The sequence below is a fragment of the Dama dama genome, chromosome 23, assembly GCF_033118175.1.
Source record: "Dama dama isolate Ldn47 chromosome 23, ASM3311817v1, whole genome shotgun sequence".
Classification (NCBI taxonomy): Eukaryota; Metazoa; Chordata; class Mammalia; order Artiodactyla; family Cervidae; genus Dama; species Dama dama.
Window position 1 is genome coordinate 29,076,858 of NC_083703.1, and position 14,609 is coordinate 29,091,466.

General features: G+C 41.7%; 1 protein-coding gene across 9 annotated transcripts in view; it reads right to left on the reverse strand.

The window, feature by feature from the left end:
- BEND7 (BEN domain containing 7) overlaps positions 1 to 14,609 on the reverse strand; it is an 85,709-nt gene that overhangs the window by 39,235 nt on the left and 31,865 nt on the right. For all 9 annotated transcript variants that reach the window (XM_061126248.1, XM_061126247.1, XM_061126245.1 and 6 more), the window contains 2 exons: positions 13,415 to 13,537; positions 9,569 to 9,834 (listed from right to left, as the gene is read on the reverse strand). In XM_061126248.1, the coding sequence (XP_060982231.1) occupies positions 9,569 to 9,834; positions 13,415 to 13,537 (389 nt within the window). The remainder of the gene's footprint in view (positions 1 to 9,568; positions 9,835 to 13,414; positions 13,538 to 14,609) is intronic.

Consider the following 14,609-nt stretch of genomic DNA (forward strand, 5'->3'; position numbering starts at 1 on the left):
CCCCCAACTCCTGGGCAAGGTGTACACTTGGGCAACTCAAGGCACATTTGTTGAATGACTCAATGTAGAAATGTTAGGACTGAAGGAATTCTACATCAGAATGTGAGATAAAGTTGTATCCATAGTCACAATTTTATTTTGCACATCCTATGGTTGCCTAATTTAGACCTTTTATGCTAAATGAACTGACCAGATTTTTGCTAAATGCTCCTATATCATTTGAAAACCACTTAAAAAGAGTCCCTGTCTACTTTATAGAAATAGCAACTCACAGCTATTTGAAGATCCGGGGGTTTGGGGGTGGTGGTACAGAAGCTCTTAAATTCGCAAGAGAGAAAAGGGAAAGATGAACCATGGTCTCTCATTCATGTATGCCTGCTGGACGCTGATAACCACCAAGCAGGGGTTTAAAGCAGCCACCTGACCTCTGAGACTCCTAGCACCTCCCCTTGGATTCATCGTGTAGGACTTGAACTTGGTTTGAGAGACTGACCTAGATTAGCCCACCAGGCAGGACTGGCCACTCCTTTCTTCACAGACGCAGTGTTTTCTATGAACTACATTTCTGGCACTTTTCATGATTCATTTGTTTAGTTGGGAGTTTGTGTTTCTCATCAGAATGTGTACTGTCTTTGGCATTCAGAGTGCCAAACACCCGGCTAGCGCCTGATAGATTTTTCTCAGAATGAACAAAACACTATGGAAGAATTCATTCAAAATGACTAGTATTGATTTCGAGGTCTTTTTATCCCCACATAAAGGAAGTGGCTGTGGAAGTCGGCTGCGCCCCAGTCCAGCCTGCCAGCCTTCTCCTCGCAGGGCCCGTGCTGGCTGGGGGAGCAAGCTACCTACAGAACACGGCCCTGACTCAATCAATATTTACTTGGCATCCTCAGTGTGGAAGGAGTTTAAGGTTGGGCTCACTAGATGAGACATATACATAAACCCCCATTGTACAGAGTGGAGAATGACCAACGCTGCAAGAGGGGCAAGGACCATTAGGCAGAGTTGGCTGGTGAGGGGAGAAGGGGTTTGGGTAGAGGGCGCAGGATAGCATTTTATTAGGACCTTGGAGGTTTTAGGATTTCGGAGAGATGCAGTTGCTGTTCGTGACATCTGCTTCGACTCCTAAAACTAAGCATCTGGAGGTTTCTGTGGAGCTGAGACTCCCTGTGGGATCAGAGCAGTGTTCTGATTTCTGAGATGCTATCCCACTGCAGAAGCTATCAATACTTTGCGCTCTACTTTCTACTATCAGATGATTGTTGTTATTTTGAAGACTTCCCTGCAGATCAAGGAACACGAACTTGCCCAGTTATGCCTCCTTTACAAAGGAGTCAGTTTTATTAATGGAGGCAACAGCCAGGGGCAGCAGCAGAGGCCAAGGTGACTGGTCTCTGGCCCGCCCTGCTCCTCAAGTCTTTTCTTTCAAGCAGATTTCTTAGCTGGTTGTCAGCGAGCACTAGGGTGTCACAAAACTACAAAGCAATTCCTTAAAAAAAAAAAAAGGAGTGGGGGGCCTTACTTCCTAAGACATGAAGAATTTGATGGTTGATTAATCTCACTGTTTTACAATGAAACCTTTTTATCGCTTCCATTTTATAAATATAATCACAGTGGACCTGGTAGTGATCCACAGCTTTGTACTTACATTTAAAAACAGGTTAAAACTCTGTAATCGTACGCTTGAATCTCTTCTCTTTTTGTTTACCGTCTAGTCTAAGTGAGATCCCTCTGCTTACTGATGATGGCTATGATAGAAACCACCATTATTCCAAATGAATATCATTTTAAAAGCTAGATTTCCTTTGACAGAATTACTGTCTGATACTCCAGCGAGGACAGACAGCTCATATACTGATTTACAGATTCTATTGATTACTGAAGTAATATGATTTTTAAATGATGACACTCAAAGTATGGGACAGGATTTATGACTCTTAGAGTCATCTTTTTAAGAGTCAAGAGTCTGAATGCCCACTATAAATCTGGATTCCCATGGATGGCTTGCCTATTTTCAGTACCTCAGCCACTTAGCACAGTAATGTATCAAATGTTGAACCTACCTATCCAATGGTATTGCATCTTATACCCAGTGAAGTTTGGTAGGCAAAAACTGCATGTAGTCATGAGAATGCTTAAAAATGTTCCTGGACCCAGGCCTGTAGACATTAACTACCTTGTTTCTCTTCACAGTTGCATTTCAACTGTGGTCCCCCTTTGATGAGAAGTGGGTGGGATCAAGACCTAGTTTGGTGGGGGCATCCTATAACACCTGGTAAATTAACAGATTTCCCCAGAGACTTTCCAGGTGGTCCAGTGGTTGAGTCTGCATTTCCACTGCAGGGGTCTGGGGTTTGATCCCTGGTTGGGGAACTAAGATCCCACATGACACAAGGTGTGGCCAAAAAAGAAAAAACATTTTCCCCCTAAGTCTGAGTATATGACTCCCCTGTATAATCTAAAGAAAAATACATAAAACAATTTTGAGATCATACAAATTAATCACACAGGCAATATTTCTGATACTGGCTATTTTATGTAAGGCATTGTTGGCTGCAAATTATAGGAAGACACGTAAAAAGCGACATATAGTCATCAGGTTAAAGTAAGTAGAAGTACAGGAATATTCATATTGGGCATTAGTCTCAGATTTTCAATCTCAAGTTAATTAATTATACACAACATTTTATAAACTTGACTTGCTACCTAGTCAAGTTTCAGACTGGCTCAAGATTGAAACCTATAAGAAAACTATGGATGAAAAGGTAAGGAGTCTTTTAAGTACGACTAACTGCATTTGAACTGAAAATGTATAACAAAACTCATAAGAACAGTGAATTCAGTCCTTCTGTTCATAACATTATTATATACAATGATCCTTTATTCTCATTTAAGAGTTTATTTAGCAGTGCACTAGATGTACTTCTAGGAAAACAAGCTTTAGTTTATGAAAATTAAAAAAAAAAAAAACCCACAAAACCCTTTCATAACTGATTTTGTTTTGCTCGCAAATGTGATCTGCCTCTCTTTGAGAAATACTGAAAATGTTTCCTCTAACTCAGGTCTGCTCCAGGTAGATTTAGCCAGTGTTACTGTCACTATTTATTAAGCCATGCCAAGATCATGGCCAGTCAGTTGGGTAGACTCAAGAACCCACGGGATTGAAAGGCAGACCTGATTTTATTGGTTCAGCTGTCACAGCCCAAAACAGTGTGGCCTGTGGACGCGGCAGAGCCATGAACCACTGCTTTGATGGGGCAGAGTGGGTGGACCCATTGTGTAAAAAGGATGTTCTGTAATGAGGAAAAAATGCTCAGGCAGGAGTTGTATCAAAAAGTATACATAGGTGGGCAGTGGTGGGGGGTGGCGGGTTGAGGGGATGGGTCGCTTCAAACCCCAATTCACATGGAAAAACAACTCAAAAACCATCAAAGCAACCGGGAGACGACCCCTCCCCCAGGCAGGAAGAGGCAGGGAAAAAAAAAAAAAGTATACACGATCTCTAGACTAGTCTACACTGAATGTTGAATAGGGTGATAATTACCAGGAAGTCATTAAAGAGCCAATCCTTGATCGAATTTTATTCGACAAAATGTTGGCAGAATTTAAAGTTAGAAAAGAAAACACAGGGGGGCACTCACTGGAGGTCCAGTGGTCAGGACCCACCCGGTGCTTTCACTGCCCAGGACCCAGGGTTCAATCCCTGGTCAGGAAACTATGATCCTGCAAGCTGCAAGGTGTGGCTAACTAACTTAATTAATTAACTTTAAAAAAAATAAGGGAAAGGTAATAGTTTGAAAATGACTCCACGCACTTGCATAATGAGATATTGCGAAGTCTTTCTTTCAGAAATGTTTTCAGTGCCTTCCTTTCTCAGGTGGTAAATTAATGACTCTGAGGACTTGGGCTTGATTTATGCTCACGCTACTTGAGCCAAAATGTTTCATAAGATTTCAACCACTGTGGTCTAATTTCTCCCATCACAACTCCATGGAAACTGCTCTTTGGAGAAAATGGCCACCTCTGAGAGCCTGTCCTTAACCCCCCGGGCAGAGGACAGCTCCGCTTACATCCTATTACACTGTGATTACTGCTTATGTGTTTTCCTCATATGGTCCTTGAAGGGCGAGGACTATTTCTTTCATTTCAGTAGCCCTTGACAATCGTGCAGTAATTAGCATGTCCATCCCGCATTACATGGGTTTCCTAATTCAATACTTATCATCCTATGAAGCAGTCACTTTCAGGATCCCCAATTTGCACATGCAAAAACTAAGGTTTAGAGAGATTAGGTAACTTGTTAAGATTATCCAGCTAATAAGTGGTGAAGCAGGGCTGTGAACCCAGGCAGTCTGCACTAGAACTTTAACTCTCAAGCATATACTGCCTTAAATTTCAACATGTCAATGAATAAATTAAAAAATTGCTTGCTTGATGGATCTGCTTTACCAGTTCCCAGTGGGTTACTTTACTTATTGGGCTATGAAGAAATTAAGAAAACAGATTCTGAATTCAGTAGCTATTTATGTTGAAAGCACCAGTGCATTTTAAATTATTTAAGAATGACATAAACATTAACAAAATTATCTTAAGTTGATGAATATGTAGCTGTATCTTCTGATAACTTCTGTGTGATCTGGGATTACTGGAAAATATTCATAGTAACTACAGAAAATAGAAAAACATTTTCTATGTTTTTAAAAAATATTTAAAATATTTTAAAAAACTGATCTTAGTGTTTCATTAAGGCCAAACAATAAGCCAAACAGGAAGCAACAACAAGGAAGTAAACCTAAGCCATGTGTATCTACCCTGAAAAAAAAAAAATCAATAAATCCAACTAGGTAGGGAAAACTGTCAAACATTTACACCTGTCTTCTCTGAGTCCTGATAGAATACTGGGATGGGAACTCCTAAAGAAAGAATTGAATATTGTATTTAAATCTGAAATTTGGTTTGGGGTTTCTGTTTTTGCTTCTGTGCAGTTCAGATTTCAGTTTTATTTAATGCACTAACTTAAAACGGGTCAAGTAATCCTGCCCCCAGAGAGAACCACTTCTGGCCACTCTCTTTTAAAAAATACAATTAGTTCATGTGTATTTGCTCAAGTGTATATACCTGTATGTTTACTTAACAAAGTTATATTTATCCCTATAAAGGTACTGCTAAGGTTTAAGAAGGAAGCAGTATTTACTGAGAGCTTAAAAAGGTACCAGGTACTATTTTAAGTGCTTTACATAGATAATGTCATTTAATTCTTCCAGCTGGCCCACCCTGTGAGGTCAGCACTATTATTACTCCCATTTTACTCCGGGAAAACTGAGGGAGGTGAGGGTGGGTACCTTTGTCAGGGTTACACGCTGGGCTTCTAGCCTGGGCATCCTGACCTCAGAGCTATACCCTTGACCATGAAGGTCTCCCCTGGAAACTTCCAAGTAAACAGCATACACGGGGACTTCCCTGGTGGCCCAGTGGTCAGGTCTCTGTGCTTCCTCTGCAGGGGGCATGGGTTCCATCCCTGGTTGCGGAATTTGGATCCTGCAAACTGTAGGGTGTGGCCAAATAAATAAATAACCCAAACCAACCAACCAGCCAGCATACAGAGCCACAGTCTAACCTTTCTCTTCTCCTTTGTGTTACCATCATCTCATGAACAGTTAGCAGTGGTCACACACAGAACTGGGCTAGCGAATGTGCTGAGTCGAGCACTTGGTGGATAGGGTACACTCAGCCCTGGTCTGAGAACCAACTCCACCTCTGACTGCGTGGGCTCGAGCAGGCTACTTAACCCTTTATGCCAGTCTTTTCATCTATCAATCTTTTTTTTTAATGTATTTATTTGGCTGTGCCAGGTCTTAGTTGTGGCATGTGGGATCTAGTTCCCTGACCAGGGATAGAACCTAGGCCCCTGGCATTGGGAGCATGGAGTCTTAGCCACTGGACCATCAGGGAAGTCCTTCCTCATTTATAAGTTGAGGATAATAATAATACCTCAAAGAGTAAGGATGAAATCTGAAAAATTACTTGGCAAAGGATAGCACACAAACACGACTACAACTACTATTATTGTTATTATTTTTTTATTTAATCCCTGCCCTTAAGAAGCCAAGGGGGAAGGAGGGAAAATCACATTAAATTGAGGAGAGGCTTCTAATTAAAGCCAAGTCCTAGAACCAAAGTTCTATAAGGTGATTTCCTATATTGTGGTTAATGCAGCTGAGGATGCATGGCTGTTTACTGAGCACCTTTTCTGGGCCAGGCACTGGGGCAGGGTTCCCTGCGTGCCCTAGATCACTGAGTACGGACAACAGTCTGAGGTTCTCACTGTGGGTAGTGCTGACTAGGATGCCCTGCTTTTCCGCACTGAGCAGGGCTACCCATTAGGTGTCAGGGGCTCACTGGTCCCCCTGCAATGATCCATAGTCCCTCATGTTCCTGCTTGTGTCCAGACACACAAATTTGTATTTGGGCAACGCTAAAAGCCACAGCATAAAAAAGATAACTTCATACATTGTGAACTTTAAACAATTTACGGTATTTTTTTTTTTTTTTTAATTTAAAAAGCAATATAGGAGCGTCCCTGGCAGTTCAGTGGTTAAGACTCTGCGCTTCCACTGCAGGGGGCACAGGTTCCATTCCTCGTCAGGGAACTAAGATCCCACACTCTGCAAGGTGTGGCCAAAAATAAATAAATGACTTTTTAAAAATTCTGATTTAAAAATATTTTTTTCTTAAAAGTCAATAAAGGCACAGGTTTTATGTATCCTTTTTTCCATTGCTTCCAGCTCTAATATTTTTCCTGCGCTTCAAACATCTACTGGACTTTTTCAGGATACTCAACCTCCTGTCACTTCCCATTTGGAAATGAAGGCCTGCTCCTGCCTTCCCTGTCTCAGTTAAGGAAGTCAGTACTGACTAACCTCATTTTCTAGGATAGACATGTGGGGCTTGCTTCTCCCAAGGCACCAGGTCTCCCGTGGGGGGTACCTCCTGGGCGCCTCTCATTTCTCTGTCCCTTCACTGCTCATGGCTGGACTCTACCCATCTCTTGCCTGGCTGCCTGGAATTATCTGTCTCCTGGTCTCTGGTCTCTTCTCTGTGTTGATCAGTCATCCACAAGGCGCTTCCAGATTCCAGTCTAAACACGGATATGACTATTCCTCTACTTGAAGCCTGCAGTGGCTCCCTAGTGCCCACAAGATAAAAAAGCCAAGGGCCTCGGATAACACGCTGGGGCTTTCACCGTCTGATACACTGTTGAGCCCACATTCACGTGATCATGTGCTACCAGCCCAGCCACAAGGCTGCTTCAGCCACACTGGCCCACATGCCCACTCCTACAATTCTGGACCTAATCTTCCCAACACTGGGTATTTTCAGAGCCTGTCTTCAGATACATAACGCCCATCTACTTACATATAATCCTGCTTTATTACTTTTTCTCCAATCAGTTTATAGAGGAATTCGTTCCAATTTTAGTATATGTGCTGCCGAAGCGAGCACTATAGAGGAATTCCTATAAGATTATTATCTATTTTCTCCTCTGGACTTCCACCAAAGTGTAAAAGGTTCATAGCTAAGGAATAATAAAAGATGTATAAATTTAATAATAAATTATTATTAAATAATAATATTTAATAAATAATTAATAAATAATTAATTTAATATTAATAAATAATAAATAATAATAAAAGGTGTCTAAATTTAGACACCTTTAGCACTGATGGACCCACCACCTAAGGGGCCAACAGCCTCACCCACGCCAGCAAGACTCTGAGGACAGTTTCCAGTGATGGGACGCGCTGTGTGGTTCTCTAAGGGCAGTTAGTTTCCATTCAGCAGATGAATCAAAGGGCGGAGCAGTTGGATAAAGTGAAGATAACATCTATATACAGTTTGTGCTTTTTTTTTAAGAAGCATGTTATTCTTTTATCAAAGATAGTCAGCCCCTGAGTCTTCATGAACAATTCTGAATGTGCTTTATTAAATTTAATAGTTCTTGTTAGCAAAACTCATCATGAATAAAAAGCAAATTACTTTTTTTGGCATTCTGATATTGGTAAAGGAAAGTTCTATTTCACTAATGTACATATAGCCTTTATCAGATCTTTCTCAGTTTATCTCTGAAGTATGTTTAGAGCTTAAAATTTTTAAAAAGGAGGAAGTTCAGTGATTAGCATGAGATTGACTCATTTAGAAGATGATTTTCACAACTCCAGTGGTTACTTCTGATACACTAATGCCTATCACAGAGAGAAGGCTCTAAATAATTCAAGAAAAATATAAAAGTATTGTGAAAGCTGCTTCAGGCTGAATGTACTTTGTGCTGGGGTATCATCTGCCTCTGCTTCCAAATGTGTGACTGACATGGGTTTTGAACCTAGGGCCTCAGCTACAATAACAACCGGATAGGATGAAATGAATCAGCTAGTCCAGGGTGGAAGGCGGTCACCATTAATGATTTTCTAAGGCTAAGTTTTTAGTTTGGAAGAACTTCTTAACAATCGTGCATGTGTTAATGGATAAAAAACAAACATGAACTCTTCTCATCAAGGAGGGGATAAAAGTTCAAGTGATTTTCTAGTCTAAAAAAGTCACGAGAAGAACATTTTCGTTGCCTCCCTTTATTAAAGACCCAAGCTAGCAGCTTGTCTTTCTCCAACATGAAAGGAATGCTGTTTTAAAATAGCAATGTATTTCTTATTTAAAGTTGAAGAGTAGGACCACACTTGCATCCTATATAGGCCTGTGGGAGTTCTCAGCAGGGTTCTCATCCTATGCCATCTGGTAATAATAGCCCACTCGTTCTGGTTTATTTTAGGAACTCTCCCAACAAGTTGGGGTTCACAGCATCAGCGTACTCATATCAAGACACTAAGGCGAGTTCGCCGTGGCCAACAGAACACGTCGCTAAGTTCGTTTACGGCCGTGTGACTCTTAAATGTTAAGTCCGACGGTTGTCGTAGATGTCATCCAGTATCTCGGGCTGTGACGACCTTCAAGCTATGATATTAAAATAGAAAAGCCTTTGCAGAATGTTAACCTATCATTACACAGACTCAATGGCACGGCACTGCAACCTAATTAGCAGTGTGACTTGCATCCTTGCATCTATAAAATAGAATTAGCGTGAGCACTGCTCTTTTTTTTTATTATTAGTTTGTGTTTCTAGAAAGGTGTGACCTTATCTGTAGGGTTCTGCTCATTTATGTCCATCTACAAAGGATTTAATTACATTCTTTTAGAGCTCTATGCTGAGGAAATTGAAAACGGCCGCTTCAAAATTACAAATGTTAACGAAATTAGTTAACAGAATATTTACTCCATCACCCTTCTCCTTTCGGAGAGAATGGAAACATGCTGAGGTAAATAAGGCCTAAGATTTTCAGAAGAGAAAATTCTGGGCAAGGAGAGCATTAAGAGTTCTCCTTTCCTCTTTCCCATGTGTATTTTGCAAGTTTCTCTGGTTTTCTTGGGCAGAACTAGTGAAGGGCAAAGTGTATAAATATGGCACAGTGTCTGAAAGTTACATATTAGCATCAGCAGCTAGAAAACATCAACTTACATCGGAGGCTGGTGATTCGAGCACGATGCCAAATCCTAGAATGTGGTTCTCCCCAGGAGAGGGGTGCTCGGCCGCGGGGAGACTGGAATTCTCGGGGGCCCCTGCAGCCTTCTTCTCAGCTTCCAATGCACTGGGCTTCTGTTTCACAGTGAGAGGTTCCACAGTCTTTGGGGGCACTTTTTTCTTTTTATTTCTCTTGCGTGAGACGGCAGTTCGCTGGGAGCAGATAAGGGAAATTGGGGGTTGTTGTCTGTTTTGGGTTCCAACTGTGAACAACAAACAAAAATATGGTACAGCCATGTGTGTCTAACCTAGGAGAATATTCTTGCTCCATCAACTGAGGCTGAAATGGGTTCACTGGATGATGAGGCACATCGAGATCAACCTCACGCTAAACCTGAGCGTGACCAAATGCTGCCTCAAAAGGTCTATGGGCAGAAAAAACCCAAGAAAAAACTCTCCTCCAAATCCTGGTGGCTAATTGATTACCTGGTGGGTAATCGTAAGGAGGAAAGGATGATGAGCTATGAGAAAACACTGAAGCATGATTTTACACATCACATGACATTTTTGTATTACCAAGAACCCCAGAACTTAAATTGAGGTGTAGACATCCATGTGTTTTGAAAAGCCAATCTCGGGAATATTCCACTTGAGATTAAACTGATTGGTAGCCAGCAACCTATAGGTGCCTAAATCAACAAAAGTCGGGCAACGATGCTCATTTCGGCAAGTCTGATCAAAAGCATCACTTGAGAATGACCAGTAAGCATGTGGGCTAGGTCTGTTGGTCAATTTCAGGTCCAGTTACTCCTGCCCCACAAACCAATAAGGTCCACACATCAGCCATCTCCACACACTATGCTACTGGGTTCTGACGAAGCTGTTTCCCCATAACTCAGTTTTATGGAGCTGAAAAACAGGAAAAATATAGCTCAGTACAAGAAGAACAAATCAGTAAGGTCCAGGAATGGTCTGAGTTCCAAAGACGAGAAGCGCTGATCGAGAAATGAGTGCTGATGCTGAATATATACTTAAGGGATTCAAGGATGGTAATTACAGTTCTCAGAGGTGCCCTTCAAGAAGTAGTGCTTGTTAACCATTTAAAAAATACTCTGATGGAAAGTGGAAAAATGGCGTTATTACTTAAATCTTCATATGTTAGTATGTTTTTTAAAAATATGACCACAGCTGCTTTTTCACAGAAATACAGCTTTAAAAATAAGCCAGATGAAAAGCTAAAGATCTTGACATGCACACAATATAGATCATTTCTTATCATGTTGTAAATGGGGAATATCTGTACTCTGAACTTGATATCTGCATCTCTAGGCTGGACAAAAATTTATAAATAAGTATTAGAAACACACTACTTGCACTGCAGATGAGCACTGAAAAGTTTTTTTAATCACCCATGCAGTAAGTAGTCTCGCTCACTGGTTCTCAACCTCAGCTACACATCAGTCTCACTGGATTCACCTTTAAAAAAAAGAAAAAAAAAAAAAAAAAAGCCAGTGCCTCAGGCTCAATCCAGACTAATGGGGATTGGAATTTCCCAGGGAGATGCCTGGGTATCGGGATTTTTTTAAAAGCTCTTCCAGTGATCCCCAATATATAAGCCGGACTGGAACTTTTCTGTTAGGTCTGAATTTTCAGCTGAGGTTAGGTCTCCATTTGGAAAGTTAGACAACTGAAGCAGTTATCAATGACCTAGGACTCCAGCCTCACCAAGCCTCACTTTCCAAAATTAAAAGCGAAAATGTTTTGAGTTTAAAGAACACAGGGTCTGAGGTTTTCTTCTTCTTCTCCAAGTCTGGACAGAGCTGTGTTCTTTCGAATCAGATCTTATCGCTTGATCTTATTCCTTGCCTTCTCCCAGAAGTAAAGGTGAAACTTTCCAAGTCGAAGGTAAATCTACATTTTACAGGTAATAAACCTTAAGTCAATCTACTCACTCAACACACACCCTTCAGTTTAAGAAAATTAAAGGGGACTAATTTATTCAGTTTATCCTCTGGGATCCCTGTCAGCTCTGGGGTCGTTTACTGCCCTAATCTGCAAAGGTTCATAAAAGGAAACAGGGTGACATAGTGGCATTTACTTAATAGATTCTCAAAAGGCTTCAGTCAGGGATTTAAATGGTTGCAATTTGTAGTTTGCCATTTTGGGAGTAAGGAGCTTAAGTAACAAAATAAATCATTACCATTTCATACGCATATTTTCTTAAGTGCTAACAAATTCTTCCTCTGAGGAAAGAAATCTGTACAGAATGAAGTAACCTTTCTTTCTGAGCTCCTTATTTAGGAGATGTTAGCCTCTGCTGGGTTAATAAGAACACAGATTATCCTTGTGGAACAAGGTGAGTTAAATGCTTACTGGTCTGACCAAAATGCTTTTTATTTTTTCCCTTGGGATAAGACTAAATCCAGTGCATAAAATTAGATGTTGCTTCTCAGAAAGCCTTTTGCTCATTTTACTTGTACGTGGTCTTGGGTGACTGATATGTTTAAGTATTAAGTTTTTTAAGTATCAAACCACATCACTGAATATTAAAATTTTACTAGAATTAACTAAACGGCACCAAGGACAATTTCTGAGCTGTCTGAATGCCTTTACAGTGGAAAGGGGGGAAGTTAGTTATATATGACTGGGCCATTTTCCAGCTTAAAGAGCAGTTTTCCCTGATGAAGTGGAAGGCTTAATGAAATGATTTATTATTTTCTGTTGCTGTTGTTCAGTCGCTAAGTCGTGTATGACCGTTTGGGATCCCATGGACTGCAGCACGTGAGGCTCCCCTATGACAAAAAAAGTGTTTTCTCCCCTAATTTTGGAGACTAGAAATCACAGCCACTATAATTAGGACTTAGACTTCCAGACTTCTAAGAAATGCTCCAGGTCTTCGTAACAACACTCACAAAATAGCTTGAGGCTCAGATCATGCTTTACCGAGTTCAGCTGCATTTACTATCTCTTCTATTTTCAAAACAACCCTGTGAGTTAGATATTAATACTCTAGTTACAGATGAGAAATCTGAGGTTCAGAGAAGTCACCCAAGCTAAAACAGGAGAAACTGGAACTCTGACCCTAAAATGCAAGTTCACTGCTCTTCGGTTCCTCAACTTGTCTAACAGGAGTGAGAACAACAACAACAAAAAAAGCATCGTGTAAATAAAAAGACAAAACCAGAGTTGTCTCTGAGCCTCTCTGACCTGAATGTTAGGGAGAAAAGCCACAAGCAGAGCCTGAGGGCCAACGTTTCTTGTCAGCTGATACTCTGGAATCTACCAGCAGAGCCCAGGCTTCCTAAGGGCTCCTCTGCATGTACAGAACTGCTTGGCTCCTCACCCATCACAGGGAGCCCAGGGTGGGAGGCAGGGTGGGCTTGTGCAGAAGTGAGGGTTGTAAGATGCACACAGCCCCCCAAACCAAGCCCCTTAGGAGGGAAGATGAGCCGTTCTCACCTCGTTCCCCATCACGAACCTCCTTGTCAATTTACACTAGGGAGAGGAGCCGAAGGGCTCTGCCCGCCTTCGGGTGTAATTGTTTCAAAGTTTAATTAGCTGACATTTGTGAAGGACCAGGAGCACATGTACAGAAGGACTGAGCAGTGTCAGCCAGAAAGCATCTGTGACGCTGGCTAACAGGAAGGTGGGTTCTGGAAAAAACAGAGAAAAGTGGATGCTTGAAGAAGTACCCAATCAACTATACTTCCATAAAAAATTTGTTAATTAAAAAAAAAAAAAGGAAACCTTGCTGGTGAGACAGCAAGGTGGGAGGCACAGTGTAATCAAAGCATAATGAACATCCCCACTGAAGATCCTCCCTCTGAGGCCGGACCTGCATACCTGCCTGAATCTGCATCAGTTTCCGCATGGTCTTGAGCTCTTGGAGGATGGCCTGCAACGTCGACTGGCAGTTACAAGTGCAGCAGTTGGATCCAGCTGATGAATTCACCACTGGAAGTTCTCCTGAGCAGGAAAGGAGAGAATGATGGCCGCCAAGCAACAGCAAGATTATAAAGGGGAAAATAAACGAGGTACCCGGTGATTTTCACAGCCTGGAGGTTGGGGTCTGACTTTAGCTGACTGTCCGGGTTTCTCTGTCAGGTGTGTGTCGTATCACAGGGCGGCGGAGCCTGTGTGGACGGACACACACAGTTTGCTGCCACCCCAATTCATCTCAGATAACGATACAGAAAACATTTACTAAGAACACACTTGTGCTACTTTGCACAAAAAAACTAGCTCTGTGAACAGCCTTTATCTAAAACCAAACAAACCGGGTAGCTGCACACGTCCTGAGAGTTCATACTGAGAATTAAATGCATCTAACTATTTAAAAGATAGTTTTAGCATTAACCATGTGATTCCAAAAATTATGAATTGTCAACACATTGCTTTTGTGCTGGGTGTGGTGTGTCTGGGTGGGGGGAAGCGGGGGCAGCAGGGCCTGGGAGGGTCCATGTGAACTGAGGGTCAGAGGCTGCTGCTGTGTTGGCTTTTCTCCAGCTTCATAAAGGAGTGCCCTTCTACATCTTCCATTCCCAGTTCTTCAGTTTCATTTTAGTCTTGTTTTCACTGTTTGAAAGTGAAAGCCGCTCAGTTGTGTCCAACTCTTTGCGACCCCATGAACTATACAGTCCATGGAATTCTCCAGGCCAGAATACTGGAGTGGGTAGCCTTTCCCTTCTCCAGGGGGGTCTTCCCAACCCAGGAATCAAACCCAGGTCTCCTGCACTGCTGGCAGATTCTACCAGCTGAATCACAAGGGAAGCTCAAGAATACTGGAGTGGGTAGCCTATCCCTTTTCCAGGGGATCTTCCCGACCCAGGAATCAAACCAGGGTCTCCTGCATTGCAGGCAGATTCTTTACCAACTGAGCTATCAAGGAAGCCCTTGTCACTGTTTAATACATCATAAAATTGTCCTCCTCTGTTTCACTTACATGTAAACAAATATCTTCCTGTTATTGCTGGAATAAAACGGGACATTTGGAAAACATGCTTTCAGTACAGTAGCCCTGGCCTCAGTATCCAAGTTC